The sequence below is a fragment of the Cetorhinus maximus genome, chromosome 12, assembly GCF_964194155.1.
Source record: "Cetorhinus maximus chromosome 12, sCetMax3.hap1.1, whole genome shotgun sequence".
NCBI lineage: Eukaryota > Metazoa > Chordata > Chondrichthyes > Lamniformes > Cetorhinidae > Cetorhinus > Cetorhinus maximus.
In genome coordinates, this window is record NC_135890.1 from 82,111,573 (window position 1) to 82,131,941 (window position 20,369).

Here is a 20,369-nt window from a genome sequence, read left to right on the forward strand (position 1 = left end):
TATTTCCCCTCCCCACCGCTTCCCTTTGCCCCATTAATGGCGTCTGAAACTATGCCTCACCATTAGCAATTCTCTTTTTAACCCCAATGCCTTATATTTTTTAAGACTTTGTTAAAACCCAAGGTATCAACCAAATTCTGATCACCCTTACTAATGTCTTCCTTGGTATCCATACACTCTAGAGGAACTGGGGAACCTAGGGGTGCATGTCCACAGATTCTTGAAGGTAGCAGGATAGATAGATAAGATTAAGAAGATATATGGGATACTTTCCCTCATTGGCTGAGATATGGGGTAGAAGAACAAGGAGGTTACTCCAGAACTGTATAAAACACTAGTTAGGCCACAGCTAGAGTATCATGTACAGTTCTGGTCACTGCTTTACACAAAGAATGTGATTGTACTTGAGAGAGTAAAGAGGAGATTTATGAGGATGTTACCAGGACTGGAGAATTTTAATTATGAGTAAACATAGTGTGGAATTATTTTCTTTCAAACAGAGGAAGCTGAGGGGAAATTTAGTTAAGGTAACATTTTAAGGGGCCTAGGTAGAGTGGATAGGAAGGATCTACTTTCCTTTGCAGTGAGGTCAATAACCAGAGGCATAGATTTAAAGTAACTTGTAGAAGAAATTGAAGGGAGTTGAGGAGAAATGTCTTCAGCCAGAGGGTGTAGGGGATATAGAACTCATTGCCTGAAAGGGTGGTCGAGGCAGAACACCTCGTCGAATTTAAAAACTACTTGGATATGCACCTGAGGTGCCATAGCTGTCAGGAAAATGGGCCAGGAGCTGAAAAGTGGGATTAGGCTGGATAGCTCTTTTTCAGCCAACACAGGCATGATGGACAAAATGTCCTTCTATGTTTCTTTATTTCATATTTTCCTCACATCTGTGACATGTGCCTTGGGATGTTTTTCTACATTAAAAGCACAATATAAATTCAAGTTATTATACGTCTTAAATTGCTGTCAACTAATGAACAGAATTCTATACTTAGAAACTGATTTTGGATATATTTAATTATGATTAATACATAGCTAGCTCGTTAACCGCTATATTACAGCTCAACTCTAGCTCCATGCAGTTAATTACCTGTTGTGTAAAATCATGTCAGAATGCAGCATGACACATAATGGATGCAGGAATATTCCCTAAGTGGCTGGCACAGATTTAATACCTGAGGAGATTTTGACTCTACGATCATACCAAATGAAAATGAACATCAGTAACATTGACTTTATGCTCCGCACTTTCAACAAACAAATTAGGATTGCAGCCAATTTTTGCAGGTGTCAACCTTAATCTGGAAAGTACCTTTTAGGCCTCTGCTGTGGTTTATTGAGGTCACTCTGCTGTTCTGTGCTGTAATTTGCCACAGCATTTCTTTTCCCATTATTCAGGGCTGCTGTTGAACTAAAGGCAGAAAGAGAATCTTCATTATATGCAGCTAGTACACCTAGTCAATGTATCAAAATGGCATCTCTTGACTTTTGAATACTGTACATTCAGTCCTTCTGGATTGTCCATCAGGGACAAAACCTGTGACATTGCTTGTTCTCGGCTTCATATTGAAAAAGTAATAGGCTGGATTGTGTTTCTGCCATTGGAAATTTTCCTGGACAGCATCTGTAGACAAGTTAGTTGAGTAGTTAGGCCTCTGTATCTTGGTATGGTATTGATATTTCATAGAGAAATCAAAGTTGATAACGTATGATTCCAATAATGAAAATAGTCTTTGAACAGGGGATTGCTAACTGGAAACAACATGTTCTTTTATGTCAAATATATTTCAAAGTATGTAGGAAAATATCTGCATTAGCTTGGGCAGTGGAGCTCTCATTAATTGGCATAAAGAGGGGAACTCCTTAAGGGAGAATGGAAATAGCTAGATAATCAAGGGTCACAAATTGTGACCTTGTACAAATGGTCCAGGAATACCCCAGGCACTGGAAACAAAAATATTAAATACAAATAACAAACTAAATATAAACATAGTTTATTTAATCAAGAATTTATTTAATCAAGAATTTAAAATAAGAAGCAATACCATTATGGAATGTCTTCTACTAGGCTGTGTGAAAATTCTGGTGTTTATCAGGACACCCTGTAGATAACATAAGTTTCCAATGTAGTTTGCTTTGCAGGGCTGAATGTTAGTTTACATAGTGCAGGACACGCCCAGCTGTCTATTGACAGATCTGCCTCAATGACCTGAAAAATATTACCTCTCCCTTTCTCCAAACAAATGATCTGGGAGGGCATGGAAAATTATAAACTCCTTTTCTCTCCACTACAAACCACCTTCTTCGAGCTGTCTCCCCTCCTGCAACATCACAACTGGTGGCAGTTGCAAGGAGTTCATGGATTTCTTTTTCTCTAAGATAGAGACAACCTGTTCATATAACTCAGCCTCTTAAAAACAGTCTTCATTCACTAACCACTCCCAGCTCATACGCCACCTCAACACTAACCACACGATACTCTAACTTCTCCTGCTAGCTACAGCCCAATCCTCACCAGATTAATCTCCCGTTTCCTTGAGCATTTTCCATTACAGCTGTCAACTGCTCAACTATATTCCTTCAGTTCATTGCTCATCACTCCATGCCTCTCTGAAAGCTCTTTTCCCCTTTCCTAAAACTACTGTAATTGTCCCATTCCTTAAAAAGCCCACACTGGACCCCTCCTCTCCAAATACACTCCCATCTCAAACCTCCTTCTATTCTCTATGATTCTGGATCCTGTTCGTCACAATTCCAGTCCATCATGGTCAAAATCAGCATAATCAATTCCGTTTAACTGTAAAAATAGTGCATCATCACATCCCACCTTGTCTACCTCAACCGCTTCATAATCCTGGAACTGCCTTCCTAATAACATTGCGGGTGTATCTACACCACATGGACTGCACCAGTGGAAGAAAGAGGCGCACACCACCTGTTCAAGGGCAGTTAGGGATGGGCAATAAATATTGGCTTAGCCAGTGGCACTGATATCCAATGAATGAATTAAAAATAAACTCTCTTCAGCTTTGGACATGATAAACTACACTGTTCTCCTCCGCTAGTCCATGATAACCTCTGTTCTCATATTTCCTGGTATATCTGTTCCAACCCATCTCCTGATTTCTCCTCCTGTGCCCATGCAGTAAACTCCAGTGTAGCCAAGTCTCCATCCTTAGGCGCTCTCAAACTTCTCAACAGAAGGTCAACTTCAATGCCACAACATTCTGCTATCCATCTGACATTAAACTACGCAAGTCCTTGACTGAAACTACACTGGTTAGTCCACAATGGAAACTCTGTGCCAAAGCCTTAGTGATCCTTTATGGATGCCCACTCAAACTCAATATTATATAACCTCGGTGTGCAGCTCAACTCTGAGCCAGATGCTTAATCCCACTTCCAGTCTATCAATGAAGAAGTAACCCCTTGATTTTCCATTTAGGTCAACTGCATATTTCCAGAATACTGTAGATGGATTGCGTAGTCCTCCACAGTCTTGCCCATCCTAGCACAAAGGAAAAGGAAGATGGATGTGATTGTTGGGGGTCAATCATCTCAGTTCCAGGATGTTGCTGCAGGAGTTCCTCAGAGTAGTGCCCTCGGCCCAAACATCTTCAGCTGCATCATCAATAACCTTCCTTCCATCATAAAGTCAGATGCGGGGATGATCGCACAATGTTCAGCACCATTCACAATTCCGAAGACACTGAAGCAGTCTATGTCCAAATGCAGCAAGATCTGGACAATATCCAGGCTTGGACTGACAAGTGGTGAATAACATTCATGCCACACATGTGCCAGGCAATGACCATCTCCAACAAGGAGAAATCTAACCATTGCCCCTTGACATTCAATGGCAATACCATCGCTGAATCCCCACTATCAACATCCTGGGGGTTACCATTGACCAGAAACTGAATTGAACTAGCCATTTAAATGCAGTGGCTACAAGAGCAGATCAGAGGCTAGGAATCCTGCAGCAAGTAACTGACCTACTGATTCCCCAAAGCCTGTCCACCATCTACAAGGCACAAATCAGGAGTGTGATAGAATGCTCTCCACTTAACTGGATGAGTGCAGCTCCAACACTCAAGAAGCTTGACATCATCCAGGACAAAGCAGTCCACTTGACTGGCGTCCCAATGACAAACATTCACTCCCTCCACCATGATGCACAATAGCAGAAGTGGCAACAATCTATAAGATGCGCTCCAGAAACTCACTAAGCCTCCTTGGACTGCACCTTCCAAACCCATGACCACTACCATCTAGAAGCACAAGGGCAGCAGGTACATGGGAACACCACCCCTCGAAGTTCCCCTCCAAACCACTCACCATCCTGACTTGGAAACATATCGCTGTTCTTGGAACTCCCTTCCTAACAGCACTGTGGGTGTACCTACACCACATGGACTGCAGTGGTTCAAGAAGGCAGTTTACCACCACCTTCTCAAGGGCAATTAAGGATGGGCAATAAATGCTAGCCTAGCCAGTAATGCCCACATCCCATGAATGAATATAAAAACACTTGCTCTAGACCTCTAATTGTTTCTGTTTGCAGTCTCTGATCCTATGAAAATGCTTCCTTTTGCGCTCCTCACACCTACCTTTTCCCATGCTCTAGGCACATCCTTCAACCATCATTGTGCTGCACTATGGAAACCTTTCCTCAACCTTTTTCCATCTTTTCCTACCTTCTAAAAAAACTACCACCCCGACATCACTTTTAGTCACTGTCCCCGACTCTTGCCCCAAAACCTACTCATTGTCTGATTATTCACTCCATCTGAAAAGTGCTCAGGACATTTTACTGTATTAAAGTGCACATTATGACAAGTACAAATCCAGCAACAGCCCTCACTTGCAATACACCAAAATCCTTGTACCTTTCTTCACTGTTCCTTGGATTCATCTCTTCTCCATGAAGCTCCTTGTTTATGCTCTGTTGCACAGACTCAAGCAGTTTTCGAAGATCTGTTAGCACAAGCATAATGCAAATTTCAGAGAATGTTGTCAGGTTTTGCTCCTTCTTACACATTGCCCTGGGCCGAATTTTTAGGCCCAAATGAGATGAGTAGGGAAGAGGGCAGGTGCAGAATTTCGCTTCACTGGTCGGAGTGCCAGCGCTATCCCGCCACGGGCCATTTTCCTCAGAGGCGGGATGGGGCCAGCAGGAGTACCCTCCCACAAGCAGTAGGTAGCTAATTAAGGCACTTTAAAGGCCACTTAAGGTCTATTGTATGAAGCCGACCGGAATTTTAGAGTTGGCCTCCAGGCCCCTCCTGAGGCATCAGGGACTAGGTCAGCTGTCTGGGGGTGGCCTCTATCTGGTAGACCAGCGGGCCAGAGCTCCAGGCAGGCTTTGAAGCCCTTTCCCTCTGCTTGGTTTCAGCTGCAGGCTGCCCGGAGTAGGGGGGGTTTCCCCTCCACAGTGGCTGTCCTGCTGCTGACTCTATTTCTTATTTTAAAGTTTTAAAGCTCCGAGAGTGTGCACCTGCATCTTGAGGTGTCTTCTCTCTTACTTGTCTGAAAAGACAGCTGCTGTTTCTTCAGTGCTGGAGGGCTTCCTTAACTGGTTGGTGAGCCCTGCCGTCTGGTCATTAATTGGCCAATTTGGGGAAGGTTGCTGCTGTGTGACCATTTCCCCCACAGTGTAAGCTTCTGAACCCCAGTTGACCCTGAAATCAGATCCCAAAGCCTATGGGAAAAATCCTGCCCCATGTCTTTCTACTCATGTCACTGCAGGAAGATATGCGTCCTATCTCTCCCACTGCAAATGCGAATCGCTATCAAATGGCCAGTGGTGCAGGAGTGTCCTTATCTGTCACAGCTGTAAAGGATGAGCAAATATTTTGCTGTTTTTTTTAAAAGTCACAAGCTAACATCACACAGGGTAGACTGGCAATTAAGTGAGATGGCAAAGGTTGCTGCCCCCTGTGTAATTGGACACCAAGATTATTTGGCATCTTTAAGGAAGGAGGGGGGGAAATTGTAGAGGGTGAGGAACTAATTGGAGAGGAAAAAAAAAGTATTTCCACCAGAGATAACGACACTTACCATATCTTTGAAACAAACTGAGGGGCTGGAACCAGTGCAAAACCTTTTTGGGCTATAGGTTTGAGGGAAATGTTAAATGTTTTGTAAATGTAAATATAATCTACAGTGCAAGTACAGTGAGGCACCCGAATGCCATGTGCTGCATTTTACTGTATCTATTGATATGGGTTGTACCGTAAGTGCCCGTACAAATTTTATGAATAAATCATACTTTTGAAAACAAATTATTTGAAACAAAATGCTTGAAGGCCACCTTTGCTATCTCCCACTGCACTGTTCAATACTTACAGTATGAAATACAGAGACACAAGTATCAGCATCTAACTACAAAACACACAAACGGCAGCCCTGATTAGGAAGTCTTCCACCTTGTGGTGAGTTTCAAATAGATATTTAAAAATTCTGTGCTGTGTTTACTTTTCACTTGAATATTCGAGCCCATTGCAAAACCTGATTCTGGATTGGGCAACACTCTAATCTGTGGTTTGTTACAGAGCTGTTGCTGCAGTTTCATACCATGTACTAGGATATTGCCAAGTCCTGCCAAACACTGGCTGTCCCACTACTGGTTCCACTTCTCACCGTACTATCAAGCTGCCTGAGCGCCTTATCATCTTATTCTTCTGGCCGACTGAATGGGGGACGGAACCTCCTGCTCCAATGGTCCCTGGACTGCCCCAGGGAGGTCACCTCCATTAAGCAGGTTGTCTTTGCATGCGACAGGGGGCTGCTCAGTCATCAACAAGATGCTGCTGCGTGCCTCTAACTGGAGCCTTAAATATCTAAAGTGGCTGCCTACCTACCTCTGTTCAGCGGGCAGCCACTGCCCATCACAGAGCAAACCTCCCCAGCGGTGGGGACGTGTTGGGGAGCTGTCCCCACTTGGCTCCCCGCTATTTTCCTGGCCTGCTCATCTCCACTCCCGTCACCAAGGTCAGGAAAATTCAGTGCTTTCTTGTTGTTCGTTTGGTAATGGAGTCATTACTCTGCACTGATACAGAAAACGGGTCTCCACATTCTCATTCCATGTGTCATAGGCCTATGGAGGAAAGGACAAGCGAGGGCAAGCAAATGAGGGAGATTAGCAGCAGAATGCTAACCCAGTGGCTGGGGTCTGCCGGCCCCGCTCGCCGCTGGAATCTTCCGGTCCCGCGGACAGTCAATGGGCTTTTTGGCTATCCTGCCGCATCCCCCATCACAGGCTGGAAAATCCAGGCCAGTGTCCACACTCCTGAAACATCTTAACAAAGTTACATGAAGAATGTTTGTTCCTTCACATTGTTTTTGAGATTTCATTCATTTGATCCGATGTTGATGCACGACAAATCCCTGTTGTGGGAATGTTTCTTTTATTCATTCATGGGATGTGGGCGTCACTGGCTAGACCAGCATTTATTGCCCATCCCTTATTGCCCTTGGTGGTGAGCTGTCTTCTTGAACCGCTGCACTCCATGTGGTGTAGGTACATCCATATTTCTGTTAAGGAGGGAATTCCAGGATTCTGACCCAGCGACAGTGAAGGAATGGCAATATATTTCCAAGTCAGGATGGTGAGTGACTTGGAGGGGAACTTCCAGGTGGTGGTGTTCCCATGTGTCTGCTGTCCTTGTCCTACTAGATAGTAATAATCTTAGGTTTGGAAGATGCTGTCTAAGGAGTCTTGGTGAGTTCCTGCAGTGCATCTTGTACATACTGCTGCTACTGTGTGTCAGTGGTGGAGGGCGTGAAAGTTTGTGGGTGGAGTACCAATCAAGCGGGCTGCTTTGTCCTGACTGGACCGCTTTCTACATCCAGTTGAAGCCTGTTACTGTCTTCCTCACTGTCTACTGCAATTCCAAGTTTTGTGTCATCTGCAAATTTTGGAATTGTGTCCTGCACCCTGAAGTCCAATGATTAATGTATATCAAAAACAGCAGTGCTCCTAGTAATTGGAAATTCCACTGTATACCTCCCTCCAATCTGAAAAACAGCTACTCTCCATAACACTCTGTTTCCCAACCTTAGCTAACTTAAATGGTGAGAGGTTGGGAAGTGTTGATGTCCAAAGGGACCGGGTTGCCCTTGTTCATGAGTCACTAAAAGCTAGCTTTGAGATACAGCAAACAATTAGGAAGGCAAATAGTATGTTGGCCTTCAGTGCAAGAGGATTTGAGTACAGGAGTAAAGATGTCCTGCTGCAGTTGTATAGAGCCCTGGTGGAACTGCACATGGAGTATTGTGTAAAGCTTTGGTCTCTTTATCCAACAAAGGATATACTTGCCATAGAGGGAGTACAGACTGGAATGGCAGGATTGTCTAATGAGGAGAGATTGAGGAAAGTGGGCCTCTATACTCTAGAATTGCGAAGAATGAGAGATGATGATCTCATTGAAATTTATGTTTTGATCCCAGCTGATGTTAATGCTGGACAAGTCAGATCCCAGTGTGAAATCTGGCTTGATAGATCCTAATTTTTTTTTTAGAACCTGTGCAGGAAAGTTACTGATCAAATTCACAGGAGTCTGCTGATGAACACAAAGAAGAAAAAACAAAAACAGAATTACCTGGAAAAACTCAGCAGGTCTGGCAGCATCGGCGGAGAAGAAAAGAGTCGACGTTTCGAGTCCTCATGACCCTGCAACAGAACTGAGTATAGTTAGGAGAGGGGTGAAATATAAGCTGGTTTAAGGTGGGGGGTTGGGGGAGAGAGAAGTTGGGGGTGGGGTGGTTGTAGGGACAAGCAAGCAGTGATAGGAGCAGATAATCAAAAGATGTCACAGACAAAAGGATCAAAGAGGTGTTGAAGGTGGTGATATTATCTAAGAAAATGTGCTAATTAAGAATGGATGGCAGGACACTCAAGGTACAGCTCTAGTGGGGGTGGGGTGGAAAGACTGACAAGGTATTAGTTGTAGATTTAAAAATAATGGAAATAGGTGGGAAAAGAAAAATCTATATAAATTATTGAAAAAAACAGAAGGGAGGGGGAAGAAACGGGGTGGGGATGGGGGGGAGGGAGTTTAAGATCTAAAGTTGTTGAATTCAATATTCAGCCCGAAAGGCTGTAAAGTGCCTAGTCGGAAGATGAGGTGCTGTTCCTCCAGTTTCCACTAGAGCTGTACCTTGAGTATCCTGCCATCCATTCTTAATTAGCACTTTTCTTAGATAATATCACCACCTTCAACACCTCTTTGATCCTTTTGTCTGTGACATCTTTTGATTATCTGCTCCTATCACTGCTTGCTTGTCCCTACAACCATCCCACCCTCAACTTCTCTTCCCACACCACCCCCCACTCCCCGAATCTTAAACCAGCTTATATTTCACCTCTCTCCTAACTATACTCAGTTCTGTTGAAGGGTCACGAGGACTCGAAACGTCAACTCTTTTCTTCTCCGCCGATGCTGCCAGACCTGCTGAGTTTTTCCAGGTAATTCTGTTTTTGTTTTGGATTTCCAGCATCCGCAGTAGTTTTTTGTTTTTAACAAAGAAGAAAATACTTATTAAGCAAGAAAAATGAATTATATTACATCAGACAAAATGGCTGTAAAGATCTCCACACAAACACAAGAAAACGCTTCAAATTCACACTACTCCTTTACCCTAGCAATACCCTTACAGACATATTAACCAGTGAAGAGTTACCACTAGCTTGACACACAAAAGGTTTCGCACTTGGGACCGTCACAGTTCCAAATGGTTTCCTTCCAGTGAATTCCTGAGCATCCACTCGTTGCTTTTCACCCAATTCATATCTCTTCCCGAGAAACCCTAAAAATCACACTCTAAACTCAGTCTTCCAATAGCACCTCTTTTAAACTGATCACTTTCCTGAGTTCTATAACTGACTATTCAGTTGACTACTGTCCCAATAGCCTTGTAATGTTTTTTCCCTCAGAGAACTGAAAATCCCAGTCTTTACTCTCTGATACACACCGAACTCTCTCCTCTGTCTTTTCTGTGTCTCTGTACCTGGACCACTGTTGCTGGGCACAGTCAAGTTTCTTCTACTCTGTTTCCTTCCCCACAAACACAAAACTTTTAACCCATCTCTTTACCTTCAGGGATTCTAAAGCCTCATTAACAATGTATATATACAAACAAACCCAAAAGACCTGACCTTTCAATTAGGAGTCCATCCAGATTTCCCAGCACCAAGGTTCCCAAACAAAACCTAAATTAAACTGGAACCCTTTTTACCTCACTTAACACAGAAATATATATAATTCAACTTAAAAATTATACATTGTTCATAACACTTACAACATTCTTACAAGGCATGACAGGGTAAATGTAGATAGGAAGATTCCCCTGGCTGCTGAGTCTAGAACCAGGGGACAGAAGGATAAGGGGAAGGCCATTTAAGACTGAGATGAGGAGGAATTTCTTCACTCAGAGAGTGGTGAATCTTTGGAATTCTCTGCCCCAGAGGGCTGTGGAAGATCAATCATTGACCATGTTCAAGATAGAAATCAATAGATTTCTGGATACTAATGACACCAAGGGATATGGGGATATTGGGTAAAATAGCATAGAGGTAGATGATCAGCCACGATCTATTTGAATAGGGGAGCAGGCTAGATGGGCTGAACGGCCTCCTCCTGCTCCTATGTTTGCATCTACATTGCTACTCTCCCTTTTATGCTAATCTGTGGTATTTTATCAAACATCTTTTTAAAATCCATACACAACTTATGCACCCACCTCCCTTTGCCCCACCATTGGTGGCTATGCCTTGTTATCATGGTCTCATGCCCCTGCCACTCAGAGTCACAGAGCCTTACAGCCATTCAGCTCATTGTGCCTGTGCTAGCTCTTTGAAAGCAGTCATTTTTATTTTTACATTGTGCCTTTTGTCTATAACCCTGCAAGTTTCTCATCCTCAAGTACCTGTCCAACTCTCTTAAAATTATTTACGGAATCTGCTTCCACCACATTTTCAGGTACAACGCTTGAGATCCCAACCACTCAGTAAAAAAAAACCTCCTCATCGCCCCTCTAGATCTTTTGCTAATGATTTGAAACCATGACTTCTAGTTATTGACCCAGGCACCAGAGGGAATTTTTTTTTGCTATTTACTCAATCAAAGCATCTTGCAAATCTCAATTAGGTCACCTCCTAACCTTGATATAAAAGCAAAATACTACAGATGCTGGAAATCTGAAAAAAAACAGAAAATGCTGGAAAAACTCAGCAGGTCTGACAGCCTCCGCATTCAAAGGGTCATCCTCCGCCATTTCCGCCAACTTCGGCATGATGCCACCAGCAAACACATCTTCCCCTCACTCCCTGCCGTTAGCATTCTGTAGGGACTGTTCCCTCTGGCACATCCTGGTCCACTCCTCCATCACCCCCAAAACCTCATCCCCTTTCCACAGCACCTTCTCATGCAATCACAGAAGGTGCAAAACCTGCCCCTTTACCTCCTCTCTCCTCACCATCCAAGGGCCCAAATACTCCTTTCAGGTGAAGCAGTGCTTCACTCGCACCTCCTTCAATTTGGTCTACTGCATTCGCTGCTCCCAATGCGGTCTCCTCTACCTCGGGGAGACCAACACAGACAGAGTGACCGCTTTGCGAACACCTTCGTTCTGCCAGCAACATGACCCAGACCTCCCTGTCACTTGCCATTTCAACACACCGACCTGCTCTCATGCCCACATGTCTGTCCTTGTCCTGCTGCAATGTTCCAGTGAAGCCCAACGCAAACTGGAGGAATAGCACCTCATCTTCCGATTAGGCATTTTACAGCCTTCCAGACTTAACACTGAGTTCAACAACTTCAGACCATGAACTCTCTCCTCTATCCTCCCCCTCTTTTCAATCCCCTTTTAAACATTTTTAATTTTTTTATCCACATACTTTTATTTATTTATTCATTCATTGTTTTATCCCCTTTTTCTCACCTCCTCCTCCCCATCATCCCACCCCATAAAGGCCATCTGTTACTTGTTCCATGTTGTTCTTTCATAAAGTGCTCGCCCTCGTTCTATTATCACCTTCTGCTTTCTTACCTTTATGCCACTATCAGCACCTTCTTTAGACCTTATCACTACCATTAACACTTCCTTTGTCTTTTTGTCCATGATATCTTTGTCAAACTCTCCTTCGCCTCCAATTATCACTGGCCTTCTATCCAGCTTCACCTGCTCTACCCCCCTTAAATAGAATAATTTTGTCACATTTCTACTTCTCCTTAGCTCTGAAGAAGAGTCATACGGACTTGGAGACATCTCTCTCCAGATGCTGTCAGACTTGCTGGGTTTTGTCAGCATTTTTTGTTTTTATTTCACCTCTTAACCTTCTCTGTTCCAAGGAAAACAGTCCCAACTTTTCCACCTCTCCTCATAACTGAAGTCCTTCATTCCTGGTAAACTTCCTTTGTACCTTTTCACGACCTTTATGTCTTCCCTGAAATTTGGAGCCCAGAATTGTCCACAATAATCCAGTTGAGGCCTTACCAATGTTTTACAAAATTCTAGCATGATCTCTTTGCTTTTATATTATATTCCTTTTTCATAAAATGTTTATTTATAAAGGATTTATGAAGCATTCAAAAGGGGATTAGACTTATCTGGAAAGGAAGAACATGCAGGCTTACAGGGAGAAGGTGGGGGAATGGCACTAAGTGGGTTGCTCATTTGGAGAGCTGGTGTAGGCATGAAGGGCCAAATGGCCTCCTTCTGAAATTCTGAGATAAACTTAAGTAACCCATTTGCTTTATTAACAATCATATCAACTTGCCCTGACACCTTTAAGGGTTTGTGTATGTAGAAGCTAAGTTCCTCTTCTCATCCATATTTTTCAAAATCATGCCATTTATAGTTCATGCCATTTATAGTATACTGCCTTCAAAGAAAACACTTCATACATCTCTGCATTGAGCTCCATCTGATATGCTTCTGCCCATTTCACCATCCTGTCTGGTACCTGAACCTTATAAATATCATCAACATGATTGACTACTTTGCCAAGTATGTATCATCTATAACCTTTATAATGTTGCTCCCTACGCCTGGGTCTAAATCATTTTTTAAAACTGCAAAGAATAATGGACCTAAAACTGACCCTTTGGGAATACTAGTGCAAGCCACCTCCAATTCTGAAAAACATGGTTTCATCATCACTTTTTGCTTCCTGATCACTGAGTCAACTTTGTATTCATTCCTCCACCCTGGTCTTAATTCCATGGGCTTCCATTTTCTTAATATGGGTATCTGAATGCTTTCTGATAGTCCAAACATACATCTACTACATTACCTGAATCTACCTCCTCCGAAACCTGATCAAAGAATTTAATCAAATTAGTTAGACGTGATTTGCCTTTAATAAAACCTTGCTGGCTATCCTTGATTAACACATGCTTTTCCAAATGTCAGTCTATTTTGTCCCCGATACGAGTTTTCAATAACTTTCCCATCACTGATGTTAGACTGACTAGCCTGTAGTTTCCTGGGGTGGAATTTTCCATTCCCGAGGGAATCGGGTGTGTTTGGTGGCGTGAGCGGACTATATGGCAAGAAGGCCAAAAATTGGTTTCATGACGTCGTGAAACCAGTTTGTTTATAATCATCTGCTCTGCCCGTCAATGGCGGGCTGTGTTTCCCGCCATCGGACCTCAGGAACCTCACTGTAATATATCTGCATATCATCGTAAGGCCAGCCAACCAGAATCCCCCCACGCTGGATCCTCTGCCCATGTCAGCGGGAAAACTTACTGAAGTGTTTCACAACAGCATATATAAAGTGGGCACTTGGCAGGCTGCACTTTGCTCGGGACTGTAAGGTTTGTTTGTCTACCTTGCTTCAGGCAGCACTAGCAGCCATCAGCGCCAGGCTTTGCAAATAGCAGATCTCTATCTACCAGACCAGCTGTAAGGCGGGGGTGGTTTTTCAATGGTTGCAGGGCTAGGGCTTGCTTGGGGCAGAGGGAGAAGTGGCCTCAGGCAAAGGAAGAGGCTGCAAGGTGAGAGCTGTCCTGGGGAAGGGGGTATCCCAGGGTGTGTGGGGACACATATTGATCTGTGCAAGTGACCTCAAGATGGTGATGCCTGAGGAGGTAGTCTCCAGAGGAGAAGAGGCCAGATGGACACATGAGGGTGTCTGTGAGAGACTGAGTGGTGATGTCCCTTGAGCTGGCAGTGAGTGAGATGCCAGTGAATGTGTGATGGGCTTGAGTATGAGCGTTTAGAGTGATGAGATGGTTGCCTTACCCTGGCGGCATCGATCAGATCATTCATCCTCTATCTGCACTGAATGACTAACCTCTTCTGTGCAGCATTGGCACTGATCACCACTGCCATCACCTACCAAGCCAGAGTGGTAATGTTGCTGCCCCTCCTGCAGCCAGAGCAGGGGTAGAGAACATCACAGCAGACTTCCACGGCAACCAAAAGATGCTCGAGGGTCAACAGTCTTCTTGACTTTCGGGGCCATGTCTTCTTTGCAACAGTCCTGGGCTGGAAGCATGAGAGGTGTATGCGCGGCTATACTTTAGAGGTGGCGCCTGGTGTGAGAAGAGGCGAGGTGACGGCATGGTAGGCAAATGAGAACCCACCCGCCCTTGAAATGGCGTGTTTCCCGGGAATTCTTAATTAATGTGGTGGGATTGGGACAATATGGTGTGAGAAACCGCCATTGCGGCCAGTAGGTAAAACATTGTTTTTCCCACCCGGTACCGCACTTAGTGCAAATCTGGGACAGTCCTGGCCCTAGTTTCTCACTCTCCTCTTTCTTGAATAGTGTTATAATATTTGCAACTGTTACGACACAGCAATTGGTAAAGCTGAGTTGTTTAAATCCCAGTGGGAAACTTGAACAACTGTCATCACCTATATTTTTAATTGGTATGTTTGAGATGCAGCTCCGAATTCAAGAACAAAACCACTAAGCCTCGAGGTTTTTTATGTAAAACTAAATTAAACACTTATTAATTAAACAACAAGTTAAACACATACACATGTCTACAAATTACTATCATAATAACTTTTAAACAAATCCCCAAATTAACCACTCCCAGGTAAATCTTCACCAACGCAACAATAACCCAAAGACTTTAAACAGACACCAGGCAAAGCACATTTGACCGTACAAATTCAAAATGAGGCCCTTTGGAATTTGGTTCCTTTGCAGACATTTGTAGGCTTACAGGCTGGTTAGATCTTAAATGCCTCTGACCTGCACACACAAAACTCCTTTCTGGCCTGCTGCGTTGCTCCAATGAAGCTCAACGCAAACTGGAGGAACAGCACCTCATCTTCCGACTAGGCACTTTACAGCCTTCCGGACTGAATATTGAGTTCAACAATTTTAGATCATGAACTCTCTCCTCCATCCCCACCCCCTTTCCGACCCCCCCTTTTTTTCCAATAATCTATATAGATTTTTCTTTTCCCACCTATTTCCATTATTTTAAAATGTATTTCCATCCATCGTTTTATCTCTACCTTTTAGCCTATTTCGATCCCTTCCCTTCACCCCACCCCACCTCCACTAGGGCTATCTGTACCTTGCTTGTCCTGCTTTCTACCCTTAATTAGCACATTCCTTAGGTAATATCACCACCTTCAACACCTCTTTGTCCTTTTGTCTATGGCATCTTTTGGCTATCTCCACCTATCACTGGCCCTCTACAGCTCTACCTCCCACCCCCCCTCCCCACCCGTTTAAAACCAGCTTATATTTCACCTCTTTTCTATTTTTACTTAGTTCTGTTGAAGAGTCATACGGACTCAAAACGTTAACTGTGTTCCTCTCCGCAGATGCTGCCAGACCTGCTGAGTTTTTCCAGGTATTTTTATTTTTATTTTGGATTTCCAGCATCCACAGTTTTTTGCGTTTATCCTTTCTGTATTTACCTAGCTTCCCTACTGAATGTAAATTTTCCATTGTATTACTAGGTTTTTAAATTTTACCTCTCCTAACAATAATCCTTTCATTCCACCAATTTTACTGGTGATATAACACATTGCTTGGCCTCTCCCAGTTAGGTCCAAGATTTCACCTATTCTTTTGAATGGTTTATTTAAAAATGCAAATTGCACTTTACCTTTGAAATAACTTACATTTATCTAATTAACATCTCAAAACTACTAAACATCAAAGCATCCAGACAAGCTGGCTTTAATCCAATTAAGACACACACAGGCACACACATACAGATTTAATCTAATTTAAAAATAATTCCCAATAACATTATAGACATTAATATCTCTTCATGCCACCACCCTAATACCATATCCAAAACCCTTTCATCTCACTCTCCTCCTTATCATCCATCTCTTTGAGTAAGTTTTTAGTCACCCTTTCCTCGCGATCAGCAATATTTCCTTTTTTGAGTGTCCATTTATTTGATTGTGCCTCTGTGAAGCGCACTGTGATGTTTTTCAATGTTAAAGGCGTCACATAATTTCAAATTATTGCTAAATACCACATCATCGCATGAGCACAGAATGTTTACTTAATGGAGTCAAGTATGATGCAGGATAACATCAACTAGCTGCACTGTCTCCCTTTTCTTCTTGCCCACCCCCCAATATGAGGACATACTGGAACTTGACTGCATGCTGATTGAGATACTTCAGGTTTTGTGTTGAGAATTGTGCTTTCTACTATGACACAAAATATTGGAAAACTTCAATTCAAATTATAGAAAAAAGCTTGTTAAGCTTGTCCTAAAAAAATGTTACTAATGGCACAAGTTTATTAATGCCAATATTTTTTGATATACCAGTATTGCTTTTCAATGCTGCAATTGTGCTGTATGGAGACTTATTAATTGTTAATCAAGGACGTTTAGTTTTCTAATTTGTATTAAAACATCTGTGTGCACCTCTGATTAACTGGCTCTGACTGACTTCGAAATTTCTAATGTTAGAAAACAGCTCATCCGCTCATGTCTGTCACTAAAAGCTTGATGATTCAACAGGCTGCCAGCGATCCTCTAGGAATTTTTGAGTTGTCTATGGACCAGTTGTTGTTATGCCACAGCTAATCCTCAGGGCTGAGAGACCACAACTTCATAGCTACCTCATAATGCTAGAAAAACATCAAGCTGGTAGTTATACTGCACATTTTGCAACACAAAGATTAATGTGGTTAGCAGCCACATTATAGCATAGAATTCCTTATTGGCATGTCCCACAGATGGATGTAATCAAAGTATAACTTTGGATGACACATTGACTATCCAGTTGACTGTATTCATGTTGAATATTGTTCCATTGATTAATATTTTATTACATATTAAAAATGAAAGATTTATGGGAGGACTGGGTTAGACATTGGCTTTTCACCGTTGAGACCCAGATTGTCCACGGATACGTTAATGTTGCAAATTGTTGCACCATAGCTGTGGAGTAAATTTGTCATATATTATAGAATTCCATGTGATTTTGTGTTTGAAGTAGCATTGGACTGATTCTGGATCTGCATCACACTACGGGACACTGGTCCATTAATATATAATTCCTGTCCACTCTAAAAATGGAGGTGTTAATCTGGTTTACTTTTTCAATGTGAAGTCAGCACACGCAAAAATAAACCAGCGAATTGAAGCCACCATATCTGTGCTGACACAATTTGCACAGGAAAGGCCTATCGATGTGGGAGAAACTGGCTTCACTTGGAGAAATGCCTACAATGTAATCCTGTACTTGTCAATATGTCAGTGTGGATTAGCCGTTCTCGGTCTTACTTCTGTATAAGGTGGAGAAGCACTTTGAAAAGAGATAACTAAATTAAGACTGGCACTCTCTGATCAAACTTTCATTAGAGCATAAAGGCTTCACTAAACACACAGAGCTTAACACAGGGTAGGTGGGTAAGTGGAGAGGGGAATCCAAGCAAGCCTGGCATTCGAGGAATAATATTAGGTTTTACTGATTTATTTTTATAGTAGTAATTTTGTTAAATGATCTGAAATGATTCTCAAGCCATAAGTAGTTATTATCCTTTAGTGTTCCTGTGCATGTGCAGCATATATACTTTATGAAGCACTGTTTGGCTCTTGACACTGAGTCAGGGGATCATGTTATTTGTGAGGCATTGTTGTGTACAAATTGGCTGTCAAGTTTGTCCACAAGTAGCAGTAGCTACATTCCTAAAGTAACTCATTGGCTATAAATTGTTAAGGACATGAAAGGTGTTATATAAATGCAAGCCTTTGACTGGGGAAGAGGGAATCCTGGGTGAGGAGGAAAGTGAGTTAGTGTATTGTTCATTCAACAATCTGCCATCTTACAGCATCCCTCTGGATGAAGAAAATCTTAGAACATTTAACCAAAGGGAGAGGAGGCTCCAGATAGAGAGGGAAAATGATTGAAGGGGATAAGGGCAACCAAATATTTATTTAATGAAATCAATTTTTAGAGGATTTTGAAGGAAAGGAGATAAATAGCAAAGTGATATAAGGGAGAAAGCGACTAAGCACAGGATCATAGTTACCTATAAATCAGCTGCTGATATATTTCTGTGGAAAGCACGATCACTTGGGGGTACTGTAACACCTTATCTTCCAAATGATTTGCCTACATACATTGATACTTTCCTAAGAATATACTGAAATGATCATATTTTGTCTATCCAATAAATCAATAATCAACAGGCCTTATTGAAAGCAACCAGTTGTGCGGGGAGTAAAACATTCACTCTCCATAACTTCAAACTACTGCTTAGTTTCTTTATTAATAGATCTCTTATAAAGATACACACACACACTCCCTCAAACTGCTTAGAGGCAACATAGTATCTTCACAATTGATAAGAGCACACAGTTAATTTCCAATCCCTGAGGTAGGTAGTGATTTGGTCAAAGAAAACACTAAAGCAGTAAGTGGGGTACTTACTGTTGTTCTGTTGTACAATAATACACCAGAAATAGCAATGTGAGAGAATTATAAAAGGCTAATTTGATACCTAGGTGTTAGGAAAGTTAAAACATGGTTAAAAAAAACTGGACTGTTGCCTAGCAACAGGGGTCCAGGGAGGGAGGGACACACACACTAGAAAAGCAGTTTGAGTTCAGTTGGAAGCCACTGCCAGCAGAAGCAGCCTATAGCCAGTCCCAAACCAAAGTCCAGTTGAAGCCAGGACTCTGGAGGCTAGACAGCAGAGGGACAGGTAATAAGTCCCCCAAACTAAAGTTGAAGCCAGCTAACAAGAGAGGCTGGACAAGAGAGCAAACTGCAGAAGCAGGTTCCAGAACTAAAGAAGAAAGTCCTCAAATCCAGGGGAGTGGAACAAGGAAGTTCCAAGGAGGACAGACTAGTCAAATGACAAGGACAGGAATCTGGAAAAGGTCCTGTTCTGTGGAAGTGAAAGTAAGGAGAAGAGATGGAGGTTCCAAGCTTCAAGTCTAAAGAGAAGAAAGCTGCAGGATGCAGGTTTAAAGCGACATAGGCGTGCAAGAAGCCAGAAGTTCCAAGTACTGTAATTATTCACTATGGGCATGTGAAGCAATGGTGTTCTGTTGGCACAGCTGAATATTTGAGAGTGTGTGGAAAGAAGTTGAATGCACATGGCGATCCAGAAGAGTTTGAAACCCTGAAGCTGGACTCTTGTGGAAGGCATCTGAGAGAAGGTGTTGTTGGGAGAAGATGCCAGAAAGAGTTCTTCGAGAATGGAGATTGGAAACCCCCATGTGAAAAACGGAGTTCAGTGAGACTGGTTGGCTCAGGGTGTGACAAGCGTCTGCAGGGAGTTGACGAGAGATCCATAGCATCTGTTTGAGTTGGTATCTGGCACTTAGTTTCAGAGTGTGGTGTACCTGACCACAGGTCACCTATTGGTTTACATGGACTGTGTACTTACTGGGAACCTTAGAGTATAAGATAGTTTTCGTAACTTATGTTATCCTTACAAATCTGTATATATCTGTAAAGGTATAGTTGTGGGTGAAGGAGTAATGTATGATAGTTCATCTTTTCTGGTTTAATAAATGTTTTATTCTTTTGTTAAAAGCTCATCAGCTGACTCTTGTGACTCTGTTCAGTAGCCACTCTCGACGTACCTAAACAAAAAGTAAAAGTTAGGATCTATCAAGCCGGGTTCCACACTGGGATCAGGCTTGTCCAGTAGTAACATCAGCTGGTATCATATCACTAGGAAACAAAAGAGACTTTAATCCACGGATGCTTGAGCGCTAAAGGCTCTTTGGCTTTTTGCTAACCTGTCTTGCAGTATTTTTTTGTATAGTTGAGGCATTATAGAAAATAAAATATCACAGCACCTTTCACTGGCATCGGCAGCAACTGCTGTACTGGTCATGTGAAGGAGTTGGAATGAATGGCATAACAAAATAATTTTAAAAATTTCCCATTTTGTGCAA

General features: G+C 42.6%; 1 protein-coding gene across 1 annotated transcript in view; it reads right to left on the reverse strand.

Moving 5' to 3' along the window:
• Nucleotides 1–20,369, reverse strand: part of LOC144687109 (coiled-coil domain-containing protein 60-like) — a 109,979-nt gene that overhangs the window by 14,330 nt on the left and 75,280 nt on the right. The window contains exons 9-10 of the mRNA XM_078552866.1: nt 4,893–4,980; nt 1,316–1,414 (exon numbers count right to left, since the gene is read on the reverse strand). Coding sequence (XP_078408992.1) covers nt 1,316–1,414; nt 4,893–4,980 — 187 coding nt within the window. The remainder of the gene's footprint in view (nt 1–1,315; nt 1,415–4,892; nt 4,981–20,369) is intronic.